The 24,394-nt window shown below is 49.1% G+C and overlaps 2 protein-coding genes across 4 annotated transcripts in view; one reads left to right on the forward strand and one right to left on the reverse strand.

Moving 5' to 3' along the window:
• LOC149331069 (uncharacterized) overlaps positions 1-20,776 on the forward strand; it is a 54,924-nt gene extending 34,148 nt beyond the window's left edge. The window contains exon 3 of the mRNA XM_089559547.1: positions 20,103-20,776. Coding sequence (XP_089415673.1) covers positions 20,103-20,243 — 141 coding nt within the window. The 3' untranslated portion in view covers positions 20,244-20,776. The remainder of the gene's footprint in view (positions 1-20,102) is intronic.
• LOC149331070 (uncharacterized) overlaps positions 1-24,394 on the reverse strand; it is a 49,099-nt gene that overhangs the window by 1,370 nt on the left and 23,335 nt on the right. For 2 of the 3 annotated variants that reach the window (XM_089561805.1, XM_089561806.1), the window contains exons 2-3: positions 17,101-17,209; positions 15,905-16,015 (exon numbers count right to left, since the gene is read on the reverse strand). In XM_089561805.1, the coding sequence (XP_089417931.1) occupies positions 15,905-15,934 (30 nt within the window). In that variant the 5' untranslated portion in view covers positions 15,935-16,015; positions 17,101-17,209. Of the gene's footprint in view, positions 1-15,904; positions 16,016-17,100; positions 17,434-24,394 lie in introns of those variants that run through there. The other variant, XR_016285770.1, reaches the window with a different exon arrangement.

The following is a 24,394-nucleotide window of genomic DNA, read 5'->3' on the forward strand; positions in this document are numbered from 1 at the left end:
AGCCGTCCGAGAGACACCACGTACACACGCTCTTTTTTTTTTTTACTGGACGTTTTGTTCCATGAACGTTCATGAAAAACAAAACGTCCAGCAAACAAAAAAGGAAGGGTACGTGATGCCTTTCCGATGTCTGGCCGGTGTTTGGTTGCTATTGCGGACTTCTACGGTACCTGCAGCAGCATGTTGATACTGAAATGCATCCGAAAACGCTACGTACAGTTTTTTTTTAATGCAGTCATGTCCTGATGTTCCATAAAAAAAAGAGAAAAAGGGCGTACGCAGTGTGATTCGTATTTCTGCCCAGTGTGTGCTTGCTGCGGTCTTTCAGGCACCTGCAGCAGCGTGCCCTTTCGTATCATAATATCTAGCACATTCATGAAAGTACGCACAATACAGCGGCTGCACTCCTCATTGTCTCTCTCTGCACTGTCAACATCTTCGTGTCTTGTATTGTTGCTGTATTAGCGCGCGCACTGCACAACGTAAAATTCACTGCCTCTAGTTATTGCTTTGCCAGCTGGTCCATATCGCCTTGCTACAACTGAGCAACGTAAAGTGCAGGCTGCAGACAATCATTGGAATTTACTCTCCTTGTGCGAATGGCTCACCACTTCCAATTATCACAGTCCGTTGCAACTGCCGAATTGATGGCCACTTGCCACAAAAGTCTGCGAGAATCCGGTAAGTGGAACCGTTAACACTTAGCGAGTCTTCTCTAATTACTGGCCTCCGTCTTGAATGCGCTACGTAGTTCTACATTGTGCAGTTCACGCGGTGCTACAGCAATATTGCATGTCACAAACATGGGGAAAGTGCAGAGAGAGTCGATGAGGACCGCAGCCACTGTAAACAATTTCCTTTTATGATGGTCATTTTATATCGTTATACTAATAGGCATGCCGCTGCAAATACCATAATAGACCGCAGCGAGCACACATAAGAAAGACACTAGGCAGACCTTTTTTTTTTTTTTTACGGGACATCAGGATATGAGACGATGCTAAAACAATTATCCAGGAACAAAAAACCAGACGCGTACGTCGCGTTTCCGGATGTCCGGTCGATGTACGCTCGCAGCTGTCCTCCACGGCACCTCCAGCACCGTGCCAATCAACGTCCTGCGGTCGCAATCAGTAGTTCCCCGCTGAATTTACTCATGCAGCGCAGTCGTCTCGCGTACAACGTGTCTTTGGTTTGGCCCGTGGAAACCCGTTTTTCTCGCGCCGACATTCCGCCGCTTCGATTTTGCACTTTCTGCATGTTTTAACCTCCATAGCAAATCCTTCGCTCTAGAGAAGCCTGCAGGCAGTGGTGCGCAGCTGCCGGGAAACTAGCAAAACGCGACCGCGAAGGATGTATATAGTGAGTGTTCAACTTCAGACTTTACACATCTTTTTTTCTTCTAAAACTTTCTTTCTGTGTCCACAAAGCACTTTTTTCGCACTGTCGGCGGTGTAGTACATCAGAATGCAGCTACTCCGTGCTATCTAGCAAGACGATAAACCAATATTCAATAGCTATCTTCTAAACTGTTACTGTTACGAACCTTGATTATTAAAGGTGCAGTGAAGAAAAATCTGAACACGTTCCGAGCATTGTTAGAAGCTGCGACTTATTGCCTTGTGTGGCCGATTTCTCTAATTCAATCGAATTAACGTCCGGCTCCCGCCATTATTTTTTGACTGCTCCCCCGTACGGTGGGCGTAGTCGACCAATGCGTGGAGTGCCTTCAGCCAGTCCCGTGGAAGCTTTGCTTTCGCTTTATTTTGTCTTTTTGGTTTCCGCGAATAAATAGTTTCATTCGCAGATAATATAGTCGCAAAATACGCGCGGACTATTTGCTACTATACTCCGTCTCACTACATGTTTGCAGCACTACGAAAGGTAGAGCTCTCTCGTCCAATCAGGATGGCGCGCACTACATTAGTGTGTTCCTACGCGCCTGTTGCTCGATCCACCTGGCTGGACATCAGGTGGCTCGTTCCATATAAAAGAAGGCGTACTGCTAATTAGCTTCTTTCTACATCTAGCAGGGGGCGCTTGATGTCTGTTTATTTTTGTACAGGCAGACGCCCGTTCCAGACGCACTGGCCCCACTTTTTCTTTTTTTTTCTGTCGCCACCTGTTTGTATCATTTCCTCTGTTGTCACGTCACAGTTATTTTCAATGTTCCTGCTATGTTTAAATGAATTTATTTATTCCAGCATGGCCACTACACTATTAAGCAAATGCAAGGGTCAAATGCAGGCCGGGGCAGCCGAATGTCGATGTTGGCGAAATGCAAAACCCCATGCGCTGCGTTAAAGTCAACGCACAAGCGGTCAAAATTAATCCGGAGCCGTCTGCTACGGTGTCTGCAATATCTCATGAGCGACGCTGCGAGGGTACTCCGACTTTCGCGCGTACGTTAGCACATTAATGGGGCTCATCACAACTCCACTCAACTCTGCTGGTTTGTGTCGTCGTCCAGGTTGACAACAACAGATGGTCCTTGGTCAACAGCATCGTCAATGACATGGTCCAGTTTCCTCATCCCATCTTCCTCACTAATAGCATGCTGCACGTAATTCTTCCATTTCTCAGTAGTCACTTGCATGATGCCTTGCCAAACCAGAGGCTCCACGTCTTAGAGCTTAAGCGTCCTGTTTTGACTGGCGACGAAGCCCTTGACATCGCTCCAAACAAACTCTATCGGGTTCGATTGGCAGTGGTAGGGTGGCAGGCGCACATCGAGACGGCCAGCAGCTTCGGCGCTGCAATCCACACGGTATCGGTCCCCACCTGTGTTCACGTTGTTGCCAAGCTTCATGAGCTCGGCCTTCACCATGTCGCTACTCCGCGCGACCCGTTTTCCAGGTCTATGTCTTTTTTTGAGGCTACTCATCCGCCGCACTTTATCCTGCTTCACAGAATGATATGGCGCGTTGTCCATCGCTGTAACGCAGCCGGCTTCTTCAGGGACAACATTCGGCCCGCCTTCAACGTCTGCGTTCGCTCGCTCACCTGAGTGAGTTTTACCCTCCTCTTGGTGAGCGCATTCGTACTTGAACTGCCCCCGTTCTCGACACGAAGCACTTCAAGAAGCCAACTGCGATGGTCTGCTTAGGAAAACAGCGCACTGTCGGTGTAGGGCACACTGACGACACAACCGACTCGGCCGGCGCCATGTTGGAAAATGGCGATGCATCACTACCTCGCAGCAAGCCTCCGCAGAGCTGTGTTCGTACGGGCTTTGTTAATTTCACCAGTGATTGAAGCACTCTATACCACCTAAATCTACCAGTCCACATTATGGTTTGGTTTGGTTTATGGGGTTTAACGTCCCAAAGTGACTAAGGCTATGAGAGACGCCGTAGTGGAGGGCTCCGGAAATTTCGACCACCTGGGGTTCTTTAACGTGCACTGACATCGCACAGTACACGGGCCTCGAATTTCTCCTCCAAAGAAATTCAGCCGCCGCGGCCGGCATCGAACCCACGTCTTTCGGGCCAGCAGCCGAGCACCATAGCCACTGAGCCACCGCGGCGGCTTAGTCCACATTATGCTTTCAATTGCTGTGCTCATTGTTTGATTAATAGTCCTACACTGCTCAAATATTCGAGGGACTATTTTTTGTGTTCCTGCAGCCCTGATTGGACGAGAGTGCTCTGCCTTCCGTAGTGCTGCAAACATCTTGTGAGACGAAGCATACGTATTACTCCGCCGATGGCACAGCGGCAAGCCGCCACGGCACTGGGTGGCGCGTTGGTCGACTCCACTCACCGTACGGGGAGAATTCAAAACAAAAAAAAAAGGTGGGAGCCGGACGTTAATTTGATTTAATTAGGGAAATCGACCACACAGGGCAATAAATCGCAGTTTCTAAGAATGCGAGAAACGTGTAGATTGAGTTCCCGCGGCAAAAAGACAAGTTCAGATTTCGCTTCACTGCACCTTTAAGAGGCCTGCAGCCCACAGTAGCATCCAAAGTTTTTACAATAACAACGGCTACCCTCAGCGCTGTGGCACAACAAACGTTGTCTGTTTCGACGTCTTACATGCACTAGGGAGTTTGCTGTGCCACCAAGCTTCTTGAAAGAGCGTGCATTTTGCCTCAATGTAGCCACGTAACTCGTCGAAATAGCAAAGATTTGTTGGCCCACACCGTCGAGGGTAAGCGTATTTTCGAAATTATAAAAACTGATGTAGAAATTACGATAGGCTACAGGGGTCTCAATAACTAAGCAGCCTACTAGTAATAGTTAAAAAGACAGCTAATGAGTATTTGTTAATCAGCCTGCTATTTAGAATGTGTTAGCTGTATTCTGATGTAATACTCAGCTGACAATTCTAAGCCGAAAAACAGTGTTCTAACTCATTACTTTTATTTTTAAGAAATCCTGTACTGTCTTCGGGGACACACCCTAATGGCCTAGCCTTCTGAAACATTTTCTGCGTACGGTCGTCCACACACCTGCTGAGAGCACTTGCATCATTTAGCTCGGGCCTAGGACCGGAACCAGACCGGGGGAGGTTTCGCAATACATTCCGGCCTGTACGTCTGCGCAGCAGTCAATGCAAAAACTGTGCTCATTTCTTTTTCTTTTTTTATTACAATTATAACGTTCATCCTGCCTTCGACTTCGAATTGCTCACGCAAGGCAACCCTCGGAATATAACATCAGTCTCTCGTACTTTTCATAACACTCACTCTTCACCGAAAGCACACTTGTGCAGTTTTCGAGAATTCAGTTCGGAGCTGACACTTACACTCACCCGATTATTCGGGCCAGTTGCTATAGCATTTTCGAAATGTAAACGTTACCTTTGACAGAACGAGCACTCGGTTTCCATTACTTATTCTTCAGGCGGGAAAAGCATTTGTAGCATGGTGTTAGTAACAACTTTACTTTCAAGCAAAAAATGAAGTGAAATCAGTTCTTTCCCGGTTGTTGGTTGGGTGGACGATTAGGTTTTCCGTGATTTGCTGAGGGTGTTGTCTAGAGGGGGGGGGGCTTGGGATGTATCTGCCTGTGTTTGTGGAGGATAGCCAGCAGTACAACGGGCTTCAGACAGTTCTTGTAGAGTGTTACGGACCCACATGCGGAGGAGCCTGTTGGTTGAAGTCCCTTGAGGCGGATTTAGGCCCGATTTGTCATCAGCATCAGCCTGACTACGCCCACTGCAGGACAAAGGCCGCTCCCACGTCTCTCCAATTTACCCTGTCCTTTCCCAGCTGCGGCCACCGTATTACTACACATTTCTTGATCTCATCCTCCCACTTAACTTTCTGCAACCCCCTGCTGAGCTTGCCTTCTCTTAGAATCCACTCCGTTACCCATCAGGGCCAGCGGTTATCTTGCCTTCGCATTACATGCCCATTTCTGCCTCTTGATTTCGACTAGAATGTCATTAACCCGCGTTTGTTCCCTCGCCCGCTTCCGATTTGTTAACGTCACGCCTATTATTTTTCTTTGCATAGCTCGCTGCGTTGTCTTTAAGCTGAACCCTCTTTGTTACCTTCCACGCTTCTGCCCCATAGGTGAGTACCGGTAAGATACATTGGTTGTAGACTTCTCTCTTGAGGGGTATTGGTAAACTGCCATATGCGCTTCACCTCATTCTTATTCTTCTAGTTAGTTCCCACTCATGATCATGATCAGCTGTCACTACCTGCCCTAAACAGCCATATTTTCTTCCTAGACGGTTGAGTATAACTCATTGATCATACTTTGCAGTTCATACCCTGATCGACTTAGCAAGGTAATATCATCAGCGAATCGCAGATTACTAAGGTATTCTCCGCTACATCTTATCCCCATCTGTTCACATTCCGGGCCCCGGAATACCTCCTGTAGACATGCGGTTAATAGCATAGGCGAGATCGTCTCTCCCTGTCTTATTAGCACGTTTACGATGTGGGAATCCTGGCTTTCCGCCGTCGCCTTTGCGCGGCTGTGCCGGCCTCCCGCGTTGTTTCTCCTCTTTCCCTTGCTCCCGCCTCAGGCGGTCAGGCGGTGGAGAGGCGGCTGGGTGACTAATCACTGTCATTTAGCCACAGCTCCGCCCCGGCTCGCCAAGGGCCTTTGCCATTGGCGCCTTTTGGCGGGAATTCGGGAACCGCTTTGGGCGGCCGCGCGCCGCGCGACCGTCCGAGCGGGGCCGAGAGAGAGATCCCTCCGAGACAGCGAAAGGTGCGTACGTTACTGTTTGTCCCTGCCGGCCTTTGCCGCTCGGACCAGTGCTTACTCGACTCGAGCTCGCCCGCACGTGTCCTCTGACCTGCAGCGGCTCGAGCCTGTCCAGCGGGGTCCAGCGACCTCAGACAGGCGTACCTTGCGTTGATTGCCCACTCTCTCTCGCAACCGGCCCAACGGTCGACACGAGAGGGAGATCACAGCACTGCCGCGGGGACATTCTCCTGCAGCGGCGTGCTAGCGGCGCGCATTACTCGAGTCGCTTCGTGCGCGCAGCGGAGCCTTGCTCCTCGCGCGCCCCCGGGACGGGGTGACTATTGAGTGTTTGTGTACTTGCTGAAGGAAGACGTGAATAAACGTCTCCTTTGTGAACTTGGAGGCCTATTTCTTTGCGGCGAATCGCTCTCCTCCCAGCGGAGGTTGAGTGCGCCGCATCGGTGTCCCAGTGTGTGTGTGGTGACGGCTGATCGGGGCCCTTGGCTCGCGCGAAGCTCGAACCCGCGGTGGGTGGTGGCCTGTGTCCACTTAGAAACCCACAACTCTTTCCTCTTCTATCTTTGTGAGGTGGAATATAGGGCAGTGAGTGTACCATTCTGCTAATCACGAATGCTTGTTTGGTATTTTTTTGATTAGCCTGATGCTTTGATGTGTCATGACCGTGTGTTCGGACAAACGTTCCCAGATGCGGAGTTTCTGTACCTCCGATACTGGGAGGCCGTCGACCGTCACTTGTATAGAGGGTTTTCCCTTTTTGTGACGGCCCGCAGTCGGGTGGAGCAGCAGGATTCGGTCAGCGAGTGTGCAAGGCCTATACAGGCCACGCACTCCGTACCGCTTCCGCTTGGAGGCTTTCCTCCATTTCGCCGGCATTTTGCCGTGGTCGTCTGCGTAGGAGTGGGATCCGCTCTAATTTTCGGCCCATGGGTATGGGAGTGGTGTCGAAGAGTAGTGGAGATAAAACTCAGCCTTGAGATGTGCCCCTGCTTTCTAGAGCTAACGAGGGGGATTGTGTGGAGCCAAACCATATCTCCGCCGTCCTGTTACTCATAAAGGCGGTTAAATACGCGTGTGTTCTAGCCCCTACACCTCAGTAAGATAGTGCGTTTAGTTTGGTTTCGTGCGTCTGCCGTGTCTCAGGTGTAGAATTTCTTCTGAGTAGGGGTGTGCGAATATTCGAAGTTTTCGAATATAATTCAAATATTATTTTTTTATTAATCGTGTTCGATTCGAAATCCACATATTCGTGTTGTTTCGATTATTCGACACGACGCGAATATTCGTATCTAGCCGAATATTCTACTGCGAGCACCGGCGTTCATTTCGGTCCGCAAGTCCTATCGACAGAGACATAACAACATGGCGGCGCCCAGAGCAATGCGTAACGTTGGGTTCTAGGCACTACAGTTGGGCCATGCAGTAGCTGACTGCACTGGTGAACTTTTTTGTGGCTATACCTGCGAAGCTGGTATAGTCAGAGCAGTGCACGAAATACCTCTCAATACGAGCCAGTTCAGTGCCAATTGAGAGGGCATTTTCTGTAGCTGGAGAAGTTGTTTCAGCTAGAAGGGAACTACTTCTGCCTGACCAAGTAGAGCAGCCGACAACCTTTTATGTTCATCCCAGCAACGCGCTTTTGTGCTTATGGCAAGCTAGCCTTGATCAATGCTGTGTCCTAGCCACCTTCTCTGATATTTTCACTCTTCTAAGAACAGTGCTCGAGACTGATACTTTTTGTGCAGCCACACGCACCTTTCGTGCTCCTTTCATCACTGATAGTTGAACTGTGATGTTCTTGGGTGCTCAAATAAATGTTTTGTAGTGGTTAAATGTGTCTGTCCTTGATTATTCGTATTCGATTCGTATTCGAAAAATTTGATATTCGCACACCCCTACTTCTGAGATTTGAAGCATCACGTCCTGCGTCGTGTACAGTTTGCTTCTAAATCCCAGCCTCGCATGGGGGAAGAGGCCGTGTTTTTGCATGTGGGTTTGGAAACGGCCGAGGATAGCGTGTTCGTACAGTTTTCCTAGGCACGAGGTGACCGACATGGAACGGAGGCTTGCCAATTGAACTGGTTTACCTGGTTTTAGAATAAAGGTGACCTTAGCGTAGGTCCATTCCGGGAGGGGGTGCCCCTCTCCAGTGTTCATCGAAAAGCTTGGTTACGGCTTGAACCAAATTTTCGTCCAGGTTCAGTAATGTTTTGTTGGTGATTTTATCCGCGCCCGGCGCCGACATGGTGCGCAGCTTGTGCATACCTACTCTCACTTCCCTTGTCGATATGTCTTCGTCAAACACGGGGTTCAGAGGGCTTGAGTATTTGAGGAGTAGGCTTCTAGCTGTGGTTGTGAGATACCCGTCTTTTAAGTTTTGGATCAAAGCGCTGTCTTCCACATTTAATTTCTTGGCGCTGCGATTTACGTTACGTTGTTGGGAGTCTTTAGTGTTTTATGCTTCTAAGAGGCAACGTAGAAGCTTCCACGTGTTTTTCAGTCCCAGATTTGCAACCGCATGGAAGCAAATCCAGATTTGCTTCCATGCAGTTGCAAATCTGGTCCCACTGTTGACGGGTTAGGTGTACTGCGTGTGCCTCAATCTTTTTCCTAAGGCTGCTATCCTTAGTTTAAAGGGCCACTGACCAGGGTCCGGACATTTTTGAAAAACAAGCCCACTGCATAGATGAGGCATCGAAGATAACCTCTGCAAAATACTAAAGCCATGCGCGCCCCGAAAAGCTGCGAAAATTCAAATCAAAGCCCGTTCGTTCTTTCCTTCCTTCAAAAACGGGCCCCGCCCACTACTCTGCACCCCGCTGACGTCAAGGGTGGCTACTTTCGCTAAAGGCACTCCATTGGTGCATCGTTCTGACTGACGGGAGAAGGTTGGGCGTAGCCTTGGCGTCGCGTCGTCTGCACAAGGCTTTCCGCAGCGCCTTCTGTTCTGGCTCATGCCTCCAAACCCGCATGAAGGAAAAAAAAAAAAACTGCTGAGGGAGCGTGCGGCGACAGCCTTGAACCCTTGCCATAAAAAGTAAAAAATAGTAAAACTGAGGGAGTTGGTTCGCCCCCCCCCCCTCCCCCCCCGCCGTGATCACGTCACGAGAAGCTCTGCGTGCGCGCTCCCTTCTCAGTTTCTTTTCTTCTATGCGAGCCCCCCAAAACAAGGTTTTAATTAGTAGTGCAGCAGAGCCTTTCCCTCGCTCGTCCACTTGAGCGCTCCGCATAGACACCGCTTATCCTCCATGCATCTTGCGTACGCCCTGACTCCAATGAACGACATGGGCTTCGGAGCGGAGAAAAGACACAAACACACAGAACACAAACACACATGAAGAAAAGCAAACGGGCGGTTGCCGGGTCCGCACTTCGCCGTGTGTTTCGAACAGAAACGACTTCCGCCCATCCGCTCGTGAAACGGTGGGGAGGCCTAAAAAAAAAATGAAAAGGTGGCTCGCTAACTGGGAATGACAAACAGATGTATGAAAGGGTGCGCTCGCTAACAAGTCTAGGTGGTCGAGCCGATCGCGCCTCTCGATCGTTCAGTGTGCGGAGAAAATGCGACGACGCTGTTTCAGCCCCAGCAGCAAAAACCAAGAAAAGAATTCTATTGAAGGCGGGGCCATGACGTACCCTGTGACGCACTCCACAGACACCACGCCTCCGGCTTACGTCGGAGAAGGAAGGGGTGATTTTGCCTTGCCGAGCCTACTCGACGAGGAGCGGGAGAGAAGAATTTCGAGGAGGGAATGGAAGGAGAGGAGGCTCGCTGAAAGAGAGGTAGAGAGTGTCTGCTGAGCTGGGGTGGTCCGTGGCCCTTTAAGAGGCCGTGTTTGTTTTTCAGCCATCTTTTCTGCGTACTGGAGTGTGTCTCCCACATGTGGACAAGTCTGCTGCTGTCCACGATTTTCGTTTCCCGATTACTCGGGATGTGGCACTTCCGACGTCCCATGTGAGTGCATTCACCCAGTGTGCAAGGTTCTCTAAGCAGTGGATTTCTTCCGGAGATTCCTGAATTTATCCCAGTCTGTGATTTTTAGTGTCCTTTTTACAGAGGGAGAGATTGACTTCAGTGCGGAAGTTGTTTGAATGTTGTAGTCGTCGCTGCCTAGGGAGGTCTGCGTGTTGGTTCACAAACACTGTGCGATGTTTTTGGTGATCGTGGGATTGGGTTGGTGTTTAGCTGCGCGCTGTTGTGTATCGTTAACGGGTTAGGGCCTCATTTTGCATTAATGTCCAGTGTTGCGATTCTTTTCTGCACTTTTGCTTGTAACCCCAGCTTACGTTTCTTGCGTTAAAATCTCCTCGGGTTCTTCGCGCGGTTGTTTAGCACTTTTGTAATAACCGCAAGCGGAGGGGGCGAAGGGGGGGGGGGGGGGCTCCGCTGCTTTTTGGCGCGCTGTACGTGTTGAGGATGAACAAGCTGGGGCTTCTTCTGCTTTGGGACGGAGGGGGAGATGCAACGGTTTGTCTGATGTTGCCATCAGACCTCGGGATGCATCGGGCGGTTGGTGTGTGTGTAGTGTTTTATGGCGCACAGGCAACTAAGGCCATCATGCGCCAAGCATACGGTGTTACGAAAATTTTTCCGCTGAATTTTATAGAAAAGTGAAGAATCATCGGTGGTGTAGGGGACCTAAAACGTTAGTGCGACCTAGTGATCACATAGGAAAGAATTTCTAGAAATGGCTAATATTAAAACCTTTAAAGGGGGTTGGACACCTCAGCAGCTATCCTTGTTGTCTTGTTTTGTTAGCAGGAATTGGTCCGTAAGGTGTGTGTGGCCAATTCGGAGATGACAGAGAACCACTTGCTTGAAACGTTCCTGCTGCACACATGACTTCCATTCACCCTAAAGCTATCTTTACCAAGCGCAGTTTGCTATTTACTTCATTTTTCCAAGGCGAATGCCCTTTTTTTTTCTTAATTTACGTTGTACTAAATTCGTGCAATCCTTAAATGGTATACATTGTTTATTTTGTCTTCCCACAAGCTTCAGCAGCGCACAAATCTGCTCTGTCGTTGCCTTTCATTCTGACATGACTGGGGACCCAGCATAATTTTGTCTTTTGCTATGTTGTGAATGGTGTCACCCAGTGACGGAGTGATTGCACTTCTAGAGTGAAGAGATGTCAGTACCATTAGGGGGCCTGTGTAAATAATACTGTTCGTGAGATTCTCGTTTACTATTTTTCCTGCAGCTGCACAAATGTCAGGACAGCGCCCGTCCTGTGTTTTTCGTGTTCCTTCTGTCCTCGTTCCGTAGCGCTGTTGTGAATCTATTTGTCAGGTAATGTGTCCTGTATATTGAGATTCTGGCATATCTCTTCGAATCGCAATACCAGTGGCAAGGTAGCTTGCGGTTTGTGGGTAAATAATATTCAACAACGACATTTCGCCACAACTGGATAGTATATATGTTTTGGTAGCGATTCTTCTGTATTCAAGGGAGGTTTCATTTATTTCTGCACAGAGGTTGACTATGGGAGTTGTTCTGTATGCGCCACATGAGAGCGCTAGGCCTCAGTTTTGTACTCGATCCAATTTTTACGGCATGACAGACCTGCCCAACCGTACAGTGAACCCATAATCTAATAAGGAACGCACCAAACTGACAGTTGCAGGCGGAGTGCTCAGGCGGTCGCATTTATGATAAGGACATCAGCTTTATCTTGTTGTGTTTTGATGAGAAAGTGGTAGGAAAGGTGATAACTCAATCGGCTGGTGATTCGGGCGTCTGTCATGTTAAGGGTTCCCCTCTTCGACAGGCCGTGATTGCATATAGCAAATCTGCGAATTAAGCCTGCCGTTAATTTCGGTTTCCTTGTCTAGGAGTTCTATATGAGGGTGGCACCCAAAGTGTCTTGTATATATAGAGGCCAAGGATTCCGAGTCTGTTGGCCAGGGGTGTGTCGCAGTGTATGCGTAGAACCCGAGGAAGTTGTCTGATCACGTGGAGTGATCATTTGAATGGAAAACACTTAAAGGCCCCCTGCCCACCCGCGGCCAGCAGACACTCTCTACCTCACTTTGAGCGAGCCTCCTCTCCTTCCATTCCCTCCTCGAAATTTTTCTCTCCCGCTCCTCGTCGAGTAGGCTCGGCAAGGCAAAATCACCCCTTCCTTCTCCGGTGTAAGCCGGAGGCGTGGTGTCTGTGGAGTGCGTCACAGGGCGAAGTCATGGCCCCGCCTTCAATAGAATTCTTTTCTTGGTTTTTGCATTTTCTCCGCACACTGAACGATCGAGAGGCGCGATCGGCTCGACCACCTAGACTTGTTAGCGAGCGCATCCTTTCATACATCTGTTTGTCATTCCCAGTTAACGAGCCACCTTTTCATTTTCTTTTAGGCCTCCCCACCGTTTCACGAGCGGAGGGGCGGAAGTCGGTTGTGTTCGAAACACACGGCGAAGCGCGGACCCGGCAACCGCCCGTTTGCTTTTCTCCATGCGTGTTTGTGTTCTGTGTGTTTCTGTCTTTTCTCCGCTCCAAAGCATATGTCATTCATTGGAGTCAAGGCGTACGCAAGATGCACGAAAGATAAGGGGTGTGTGTGCGGAGCGGTCATGTGGGCGAGCGAGGGAAAGGCTCTGCTGCACTACTAATTAAAACCTTGTTTTGGGGGGCTCGCATAGAAGAAAAGAAACTGAGAAGGGAGCGCGCACGCAGAGCGTCTCGTGACGGGATCACGGCGGGGGGGGGGGGGGGGGGGGGGGGGGCGAGCCAACTCCTTCAGTTTTACTGTTTTTTTACTTTTTATGGCTAGGGTTCAAGGCTGTCGCCGCACGCTCCCTCCGCAGTTTTTTTTTTTTTTTGTTCCTTCATGCGGGTTTGTAGGCATGAGCCAGAACAGAAGGCGCTGCGGAAAGCGTTGTGCAGACGACGCGACGCCAAGGCTACGCCCAACCTTCTCCCGTCAGTCAGAACGATGCACCAATGGAGTGCCTTTAGCGAAAGTAGCCCCCCCTTGACGTCAGCGGGGTGCAGAGTAGTGGGCCGGGCCCGTTTTTGAAGGAAGGAAAGAACGAACGGGCTTTGATTTGAATTTTCGCAGCTTTTCGGGGCGCGCATGGCTCTAGTATTTTGCAGAGGTTATCTTCGATGCCTCATCTATGCAGTGGGCTTGTTTTTCAAAAATGTCCGGACCCTGGTCAGTGGCCCTTTAAGGCCCATAAAGGTCAGTTTCGAAGTGATAATATCAATTGTATATTGTAAAGTATTTTATGCCTCTCCTATGTAGCCTTTTGTCGTCCATGAAGTGGTGTCGTAGGTGTATAGTGCCGCTCGGAGGTCAGGTATGATAGTGGGCTAACGCTATTTTCAGTAGGAGGGAGCAGAGAACTGCACCTTGTGGAGTGTCACCTTTATTAACCCTCCCAATCCAGAACACTCCACAAGGTGCAGTTCCTGGCTAAACAACTCACCAACATACCTGACCTGGATGGGGACGGATGGTATAGTGCTGGCTGGAAAACATGTTCAAACAGTTTTTTCACGCAACTGATGAGGGAGACAGGGCAAAGGTTTCGGAGGATGACTGCCTTGCTGGGTTTGGGAATAAAAGTGATGTGTGCATGTTTCCAGGTGGAGGGCAGCGCTCCATCAGTTCCTAAAGTGAGGTGTCGTCAAGGTTGCGGAGGACCTTGTGTGTCATGTGGTCTGGTCCGGGGGCTGTTGGGCGGCATATGGTAATCAGTGATCGTTCGACTTCATCAAGGGTGTTGTCCTTGTCGAGGTTCGGATTAGGCCGAGGGGGCCCAGGACAAGTGATTCCGTCCCAATCGATAGAATTGTTTTCGCAGTGCATATGTCTTGTAGAGTTCGGTTGATGTCAGTGCCCTTTTTGTAGATCAAGGTAGCGAGACGGTTCTCGCAATCACAAAGAGAACAAGGAAGAGGAAAGCCTCAGGGTGCTTGCCAGCGTTTCGGCAAGAAGACTTCGTATGGCCCAGGTGAACAGAAGCCCCCTTCCCCTTCCTTGTTCACTTTGTGTCTTTTGTAGATCAAATTGAATAATCTTCTTGACTCGTTTGATGGGGGTGTGTAAAGCTTGCTCAATCCTACTCGCCCAGGGAGCTGGTTCTGGCGCAAGATGAGAGCCAAGTTTGTCTCGCTCTCAGAGGAGTTGAGTGCTTTGGGTTATTGGAGTTTAACGTGCCAAAGCGACTCAGGCTATGAGGGACGCCGTAGTGAAGGGCTCCGGAAATTTCGACCACCTGGGGTTCTTTAATGTGCACTGACATATCACGGAAGTGAAGAGTGGGGAAGAAATATTTTGGTTTTGAATGTATGGGGAGGTTGCTGCCGAGATAATCTGCTAAGACACCCTGTGGCTTAACCAAGACGTGCGGGCTTGCATATGTAAGCAAGGTCACCGAGGGCCCGCATGTAACACGTGCTGATTCTTGCGGGTGTGTTTAGGTTTGTGTCGGTGTACTGTTGATAACTGGTAAGGTTTAAGGAGTGAGGATGGCTGTGTGATGTGTGGGTCACCGAATAACATTTAAATGGGTTATGACTGCGTTTTTCAGACTCATTTTGTTCGCTATGACTCTCGGGACAACTGGGAATGAGGTCATTTGGTGCAACGAGTAATTTGTAATTGAATTTTTAAAACTTGTGCTGTACCGTGTGGTAGTCAGGTAAGACTAACGCGCTCGCGATTCATGACGCCGTGAACCAACGCTCACGTGCTTTCTCTCAACTGAACGAGTGAACTGCGCACTCCTCGTAACGAGCGTAGGGGAGTGGGTGGCTCGCTGTTCGGGATAGGAGTGCTGAGGGTAAAGGGGGGGGGGGGGGGGGCAGTGACGGCAGGGGGACAAAGACAACAGAGGTCCGTGTCCTTCCCTTTTCTGTCTACTGCCGATCTCGGCGGCTTAACTGTAATGTGTCAAGGTGATTTTGCATCGGTTTTCCACCAGACGGCGGCGCTGTCGGGGGAGGGGCTTAGAGTCAACTTCAAATTGCAATTTTTAGCTAAAATGCCCACGTACAGCCCTGCTTCTTTTTTTAAGTATGCATAACAACGGTCGTGGCTAGAACGCCACGATTTGTTGGGAGATCATAAATGACCCCTTTTATGTACAGGTTGCTTGTTCCTGCGTAACTGCGTTTGGTGTGGAATTCTTCTGTCTGAATGTATTGTTCGACTCCTTGGTGAGTGGTATATGGTGTACGTGACGGTGGAGATGAGCCTGTTGGTTGTGAATGGCCTCTTGGGGGGGGGGGGGGTTACGCTTTCTGGACGACGTATACCTTCGTGCGTGTCCTACTGACATGCACTGACGGATGACTATGTGAGCAGCCTATCCGTCAAGCTCACCAAGACAGCACAGGCATAACTGTGTGTGCCCACCCTCCGCCATTCCTAGAAAAGCTTTTCCCGCAAAAAAAATAAAGCGGTTGAAAGTAATCGCTCGTTCTGTTTGTCGTCTCTCTGCTTCAGGCCTTCCTGTCAAGGTTATCGCTTCACTTCAAGAATCACACACAAGCATGATTGCTCTCTCAGTATACCAAAAACAGGTTTCCTTGTGATACTTCGTAAATATCACGGCTGCAACACCGCTGTCGCTGTATGCATGAGGAGCACATACTATAGACATATAAAAAAACTGCGCTTTCCGCAGTCCTGTTGCTACTCGCCCCACTGTCAGAGTTTGTGCTTCGTCTACAGACCATTCAGTAAACTGTGCTGCATTCTTGCGCGGCCTGAAATGAATGATGTGCTCACCGTGTGCTTGTCTTCGGTGAGCTCTGCCATCCGAAGCTGCACTTGGAGCTACGTGGAGAACACGTCCAGCACCTCCAGGCATCCAACGCCGCGCTCGTAAACAGTCGTGTCCTGCGCAAATTCGTTACGGGGGCTTCAAACAGCAGCCCTGATGTCACACTTTTCCAGAGCACATGGTTAGCGCGGTGCGAGCAACGGCGAGCCCCTACTGCAGCTGCGTCGGCGCGTCTTTCCAGTAATGCAAGTTTGGATAGCTTCGTGGCTTGTATATTATAAGTAGCACTTGAGAGAAAACGCTCGTTCTGTCGTCGTCTCTCTGCCCCAGGTAGTTTTGTGAAAATTAGTCATTCCATTGCAAAAATCACACTGAAGAGCTTGATTGGTCCATCATTAATACACCAAAAATGGTTGCCTTGTGAAAGTTCATAAACATATGGTTACAACACAAGTGTGACAGTACGGGGAGCGCATACTAAACGCATCCAAGAAAAGATGTCAGGGTTTTAACTTGGTTAAACCTACTAGTGCGAAAGCTCTAGTTTTTGCCTATACCAAGTATTCTTTGCTCCCAATAGGCTAAGGTCAAATTTCGGGTGTGGCCCGGGTCATACTTTGGAAATGCCTCAATTCAAATTTGGAGGTCGCCATCGTGTTTGGCTTGGTCAATTATGGTTGGACATAGATTTTGGTACAAAGTTGAGTGAAACCGTGGGCAGGGTGTGTGCCTCATGTAGGGCATTTTTGGTCAAAGAGAAATACGCTCTGTTTAGCGTTTCACCTTTCGCCACATCCGTGCGCAGTGCGCATTTGTAAGGAGGGGTACATAAGGCGCGCTTCCCCATAGAACAGGCGCAGACACTCGCCATAGAAGGAGAAGAAAAAGCAACAGTCGGACGGCGCAGAAACACCCTGGCCAATCCCCCGCCATGGGTATGTGCCATTAAGCCTGAGGACATCGTCATCATCATCAACACCGATCCAGAAGTGGTAGCTTGGGAGTTGGCTGAAAAGCAGCGAGAGCTTTTCGCTTTGAGCTAAGCCACAGCCAAATTTTTTAGTCGGTGTTTCGCACTAAAATTTCACTCTACGCTGTCCTGCTTTTACTCGTCCGACTGTACGTGCTCGTGCTTCGTCTACAGACCGTATAGCTGTGGGTGCGGCATTCTCGCGCGGGCTGAAATGAGTGAGCTGCTCACCGTGGGCCTGTCCTCGGCGACGGTGAGCTCTGTGCCGTCCGAAGCCGCACTTGGAGAACGCGTCCAGCACCTTCAGTCATCCAACGCCGCTTTTGCGTACAGTCGTGACCTGCGCAAGTTCATTAGGGGGGCTTGACACAGCAGCCTCTTGGCAGCCATGACGTCACACTTTTTCACAGCACGCGGTTAGCCCGGTGTCACCTACGGCGCGCCCCTGCTGCAGCTGCATCGATGCGTCCTTCAAGTAGCGGAAGCACGGATAGCACAGTCACCTGGTGTACTATATGGTAGCTGGCCACTTCAATCTGCTGCATTGCAATATGTAGTTTTGTGACCGGCGAAACAGGACGCAGGGGGTATTTTCTCGGATAAAAATTGTTGCAAAAGTTAATTAGAGTGTGCCTCCACCGTGTAACACATCGTGTGTGGCGCTGACGAGCTGTGATACCCTTTCGAAAGGATAGCAATCTCTAGAGGGCATGGGTCAGTGCGGCACAGCTATCTCGATCGACATAAGACACTTTCCGAAAACGACTTTCTTTGCTCGGACCATTTCGTCAACGTCGGCTGCAGGACAAGTCTCACACTGTTGAGGACCCTCGGAAAACATCATTGAAACGAGAGCACTTCAAACCTGATGCTGGGCCTTCCAATTTCTCAAGAATATTCGACTAGTTGTACGCTTCGGAAGAACAGATGGAAAGAAGTGCATGCTATTTCATCCATTAGTGGGGCACAAGCGAAAGCCCCGTGAACCAGCGTTGATTCCTCTCCCGCAGGGGACACTGCAGTGGCCGATCATTTATCATTGGACACGTCTCGGAATCCTCTCAATGTCCATCACACTTGGCTAGCAGCCTACTTCCTTGATAGGAAATGGTTTGCATACCATGCTAATGAAACTAAATAGGACGACCATTGGTCAGATGACTTCGCAACTCTTTGGCCACCGTGCACGATCACATATGTTCCATTCGCTAAATACGCAACATACCCCGGCTAAATATACATGTATGCTGTGAGGGCCTACTTTTGCGACAGTTTTGCGTTGGATGCAGTGCTTTAAATGCCCACAACGTGCTTTCGACGATTGACGCCTCTCGCGGCGATTGTTTTTAGCAGGATCACCACCTCGAAAAAGCGTTGGCGTATTCTGCTCGAGCTGAGAAAGGTAAATCCCAAATTTTTCTCCGTGTAAGCATGCCATGTGCAAATTCTATTTATTTTAAGCTGGAAGACAGGTTTGGAAGCGGCACCCGGCTTATTTCTCCTGGGCTGGCGGGGTTTGTAATCGCCTCTATGCAGGTGGCGGGAATGAATCGCCATTCGATGTTGCAAGCGTTCTTGAAAGGAAAAAAAAATCACAAGTCACAAAATCACAAATCAATCTAGCGCTTGCGGGTCGATGGTCATGTCATTATGTATTGAAAAAAAAAAAACAACAGATAGCCCTAGAAAAAATTACTGGCTGTGCTCCAGGAAGAAGGGTGGCAAAGCGCTGAGGGGAAGTCGTGTTAGTTAACTCCTGCGATGCTTGCTCAAAACGAGGCTCAACAAGCGTTGAACATCAGTGACGGCGTCAGGGGTACGCGACGGGCAGCGGCAAAAACAGTCACGCAAGCACCATGCCTACGTAAAAATTAATTCTCCGCTCCTCCTCAGTAAAAAATTTTCTGCCCGCGTTCCCAGTTAAGTATTATTAAGGAGAATATTTTTTACCTATTTGAGGACTTAAAAGCGTCGCAGTCCTGCACTGGACGCGTAATTCGGAGGTCGTGGGTTCGGATCCCACCGGCGGCAGTGGTTGTTTTTTCTTCTGCTTTTCTAATCAATTAGCTTTAAGCGATGACATGTTCAGTAATATTCTAAATTGATCAACACCACAAAATAAATAAATTAATTAAAAAAAAATCCCCTGTGCCCCTTGGTTTCTGTGGCTGTTGGCTTCTTTCATATTTATAACGAGCCCCTCATTCCCCTTCCCTTGTTTGCTTAATTGCTTAGCGAGGGCCTCGGTTCTGGCAGCCTTGACTCCATAGGAAGCATAAGAGGGTTCTCACGCAGCTTCCACCCTCTCCGTTCGATGACGTTCTACGTCACTACCTGCGGTTACTCAGGACGTTTTACGTCCGCCGCTTATGAACGTGGGTGGCGCTGATGAACACTCTCAAGGTTAGGTTACTTGTAAACATAAATACCCATGAAAGCAGAAGATTTGACAGCCGTCGCCGTAGCTCAGAGGTAGAGCACCGGACGCGTAATTCGGAGGTCGTGGGTTCGGATCCCACCGGCGGCAGTGGTTGTTTTTTCTTCTGCTTTTCTAATCAATTAGCTTTAAGCGATGACATGTTCAGTAATATTCTAAATTGATCAGCACCACAAAATAAATAAATTAATTAAAAAAAATCCCCTGTGCCCCTTGGTTTCTGTGGCTGTTGGCTTCTTTCATATCACGGAAATAGTTAGATAACGTGATCACATCAACGGAGCAGGACGCTGCTGATTGGTTTATGATTTGGTTTTATGGGGTTCAACGTCCCAAAGCGACTCAGGCTATGGGGGATGCCGTAGTGAAGGGCTCCGGAAATTGCGACCACCTGGGGTTCTTTAGCGTGCACTGACATCGCACAGCACACAGGCCTCTAGAATTTCGCCTCCAACGAAATTCAGCCGCCGCGGCCGGGATCGAACCCGCGTCATTCGGGCCAGCAGCTGAGCGCCGTAACCACTGAGCCACCGCGGTGGGGCAGGACGCTGCTGAGTACGCTCAGCATTTTGTGTGCAGTAAAATTTGTTCAAAGTGCTTACATTATACTGGTACTATAATTTGGAGAACACTACTGAGTACGCGCTGTATTTGGTCTGCATAGTAATATTTGTTCATTGTGTCTAGAATACATTTCCACTATAATTTGGCTAAGATGTGTTGCCATAAAGGCTGCGGCAGCAGTTCCAAGAATGTGGAGCTCTCGATCTAGAGTCGGCATATTTACTCTACGCAGGAGTACACTGGCTTCAGGACCCCTACCCCGCCTGCTGCCTGGATCCCGGACAACACGACTGCTGACTATGATCCTCAGTGGAACATGGTTGACGAAGAGAAAGTGGAAAACCTGCTGGAGCATCTGGCGTTGCTGGTCTGAAAGCCCTCGTGGCTGGACGGTTCCGGAGGCTATTCCCTACATCGCGGAAATTCCAAGCTGCACAGGATGCGTCGAAGAATTCACTGCACAGCTAACTGACAGGGAAGGTTTGTTTATGTTTACTGAGGACTACCTAACAAATGTCATGGGTATGAGCTTAGGGATGGCTCTCAAGGTATGCAATGTGGTGAGGTCACTGATAGAAAACCCGGCATAGGTTTCGCGACTAGTTTAACATCATCTGCATGAAGACATGACCACCGACCTTATGGAGCAGGACATCAGCAATACTTCATGTGTGACCCATGGAGACTGGGATGCAGCAGGACATCAGCATGCCTTCATGTCTAATCTCGGAGATTGGAGGGCTACAAAATTCTCACCATTTGCACTGTGTCAGCGTTGCGCCTTGAGTGAATGTGTCTCATGCAGCGTGTCAGCTCTCGCTCCACCATTTTCGCCAAAATGAACAGGTTTGTTTTGCATTTGTCTCCTTTCTGGCACTGCTCGTCGATATTGGCTAGAATACCCATTCCCAGAAGAACTGGAACTCAGTCACCAGCTGCCATATCTGATAACGAAGCAGTGTTGGGAATAACGCAGGGTTACTGGCAATGGGTGCTTGGTACTAGGTCGCTGGATACTGGGAGGTAAGTGCAGCATTTATGAAACATCGAGGTCTGCGCTCATTAAAGAGACAGTATATTAATTACTGACTGAAACACGTGTCATGAGATTATATTCGAAAAAAAAGTACCATGATGTAAGAGTGGAGCAGTGCCATATCGGAGGAAACAAAAATATATAATTTTAATTTGGCATTGAAAAACGCCAAAGAGCGATGAAGCCTTTCCATTATTGGTGTACCCACCACGTGACCGTATCTCCGAGATGTGCACTGTTTGGAGCGGTAACCACGGTCTTCTAAAACGTCAGTGTCCACACGACGGACCGGAGCACGGGAGAAAAGTTCACGTGAGTGATGTGCCGAGTGCGACAACACACCGAGGGAAGGAAAATTCTAGGAACTGCTGTCCTCTTCGCTCATCTCGCGCTGCCCTCTATTCGCGAGCAAACTCAGCGTAAGGGGGCACTGTGATGTCTGGCGGCTCACAACAACGTGACAGCCCGTTGCAAAGGGGTGTGAACGTGGACGTGATCATCGTCATCATAAATATATTGCTACACTGGGCAAGATGATGTATTTGCAAAGGTCCGTACGTGGTCTGTGGATGTGTCCATGCATTTAACTGGTCGCTTTGAAAATGTATTGCTGTTCCTGGCTTGCGATGAAATTCGCGCTGGTTTGTGGAAAGCGGTCACGTTTTTGACGGTGAGCGCTTAATTCTGACGTGCTCTAGAATCCCCATGGCACTGAAGGCGAAGTTGTGACATTATTTGCGGGACAGATCCGCATATGAGATAGCGGTCTGACTGAGAGATGCATTTACGGAGTCAAAAGTAGAGTAACCAAGGTGTTCCAGCTGTGTCCCCAAGAGATGGAAGTACGTCAGGACGGTGTTCATTCATTCCTACAGATAAGGACCTCGGTGATTTTGCCATCAATGATCATGAAAGCCAAGGCGCCGCGCTCGCCAGATGTTCTTTCACTCTTCGCGCTCTCTTATGTGCCGCGTTGTTGCCGCTAAATTTTTCGTTGCAATTAGCAGTAGAAAAAATTCTTCGAGTCGAATGCTAATTATGCTCTCAGTAGCGAATATGAAGCTACCTTTGGCGAAAAGGACAGCAAATAATTCAGGGGCACTTTGACTGTCTAAAGCATAGTGTCGAACCGGAACCGAACCTGAACCCGAAACAGGAACAGAACCCGAATTTTCACCCGAAACCGTAGCTGAACCGAACCCAAAGCCTTGCCATTACTGGTGTACCCACCACGTGATCGTATCTCCATGAAGGTGGGTCCAGACGTGCGGACCGAATCGCGGATGGTACGCGCGCGTCAGCGCGGTTATCGTGACACGTGCATCCGGGAGTCGGTCTGAACGTCGGGCATTCACACGAACGCAGCGGACAATCCGCGCATACTCTCGCCCACAGCGGGCTTGCGCTGTTAGCGTGGCTTCGAAAACTCAGCTGCCGAGAGTTTAAACATGAACGCCGAACGAAAACGTCGTCTCGCCACACTGGTTGTCGCCATTAAAGCGTCTGAGGGCGAGAAGGAAGCTTTCGCGTCTAAAACGGTTATGTTGGACAAAGTAAAGGTTGGAAAAACAGTGTTTGGCCATGCAGGACCTGCTGTACGAGGACCTACTTGAATGCGACCCGGAGAGTACAAACGCTTGCTGCGGCTTAGTCCAGAGCAGTTTTACCAGATACTGGCTCACAGAGCTCCTTCTCTCCATATTCACTCAAATAAGCAGAAACAACAAAGCTAAGCGGGTATTTACGCACACGCTCAAATACACAGTACGACGCAGTGAGAGAAATACGAAAAGGAGGACACACAATGCTGCACTCGAGCTGCAAATGCGGCGAAAAGCGCGCCAAAACGAAAGGCGCCAGCACGGAGCAAAGCCGACTTCATTCAGGATAGCTAGCCAGACGAGCGCACCTAGAAGCAAAAACAATCCCGGTCCGCCGACAAGCCCTCGGACTGAAAAAGGCTCTGGCCTTTTTCATTCGGTCCGCGGTCCGGGCCCAGAAAAGTGCACGCCGCCGGCTCAAGGTCGCTCAGAGCAGGGACGTTCACGTTACGTGGCACGCGGACAGCGCTGACGCGCCCGGACCATCCGCGATCCGGTCCGCTCGTGTGCGGATGCTGCGGATGCAGAGGGAGTTGGAACTGGTCCAGAACGTCAGGGCGATGCAGGAGCAATACGTCTACGCCGATCCCGGAGCTTCGAATGCGGAGCGAGTGGAAAGGATTGTCCGACAGAGCCACCCCACGTTTGCTCTCTATTTGCGGAAGAAGTCACTGCGGCGACTTGAACGAGCTAGCTGTGGCAGCGCGTCGGGTAGAAGCCGAAATCTCGGCAGCCTGCGCCGCCGCTCTACGCGCTCTATCACACCAAAAGAGTCCTAGTTTTTTCGTGCAGGACTAACGCATTTAAAAATTCCTTTCCTTGCGCACTATTTGCGATTGGAATTGTTATCCGCCGATACGGTCAACTGTACAACGGTTTCGTGATTCCTCTGCGCCCTTGTGCCTCCCTCCATCAAAATGCATTCATGTTGTAAACAGTATCTTGTGTCTTTGTTCTGATTTATCATTCAACGTCCTGTATCTAATTGTTTGCCGTTTCTGAATTTGTTGATTTGTATTGTCCACTCCTGCCTAAGTCCTGTATCTTAGGCCTGTAAAATAAGTAAAAAAATTTTTACCAGCACTTCTGACAGATACTCTCGGCTTGTATGCTGACACGCGAGTTTACGGCTACTTTTTCGGTTTGTCAAGCAAGAGAAGCGGTATTTTCCGTAAAATAATATTTATATTGCATTTGAACGACATTTCCGAGATAACTTATTAGCAGTGTTTATACTCGGGTAAGATTTTTGAATGCCTTGGTAGCGTTACCGTCATCGTGGCTTTTGTGAAATTAAGTGATTTAACTAAGTGATCTAACAGTCCTTGAATTTACGGTGCCTCACCATAATTGAAATGTGCTGTAAATGCGAAGCAAAAAAAAAAAAAAGACATGCGTGTAGCCTTTGGCAAATTTACAAATATGTGTAATTCTTTAGGTGCTTGGCTCAAATAGTACTTTGCACCTTTCTTTACAGAAGTCTTTTTGCAGCAATGCTGTCAGCTGCTTACTGCTGCATTTCACACCATCCGGTCATGTGGTGATATTGGTGTTTTTTGAGACAGATCTTATAGAAGGGATTGTATATATTTGAGGTGTTTGGCAAGTGGTGGCCCCAAAATTAATGTGTACAGATAATAAATCTCACAGAAGGGTCCAGGGATCTAGAAGCAGCTGCAGTTAGTGAAAAAATGGTTCTAGGAAAAAGCTAAAATACTAATTGACCAAGATGATTGGCCTACAATCAAAGAAACTGCTTGGATTTAACGTGGTGTTAGAGTGAAGGCCTTATGATGGTCAAGGCATTTCCAATTGTTGCCCATGCTTGGCCTTCCTTAGAATGGCCAATGGTTGGCCTGTCACCACATCTAAACACAAACTTTGATT

The sequence above is a fragment of the Amblyomma mixtum genome, chromosome 9 (assembly GCF_055824585.1).
Source record: "Amblyomma mixtum isolate Tamu chromosome 9, ASM5582458v1, whole genome shotgun sequence".
NCBI lineage: Eukaryota > Metazoa > Arthropoda > Arachnida > Ixodida > Ixodidae > Amblyomma > Amblyomma mixtum.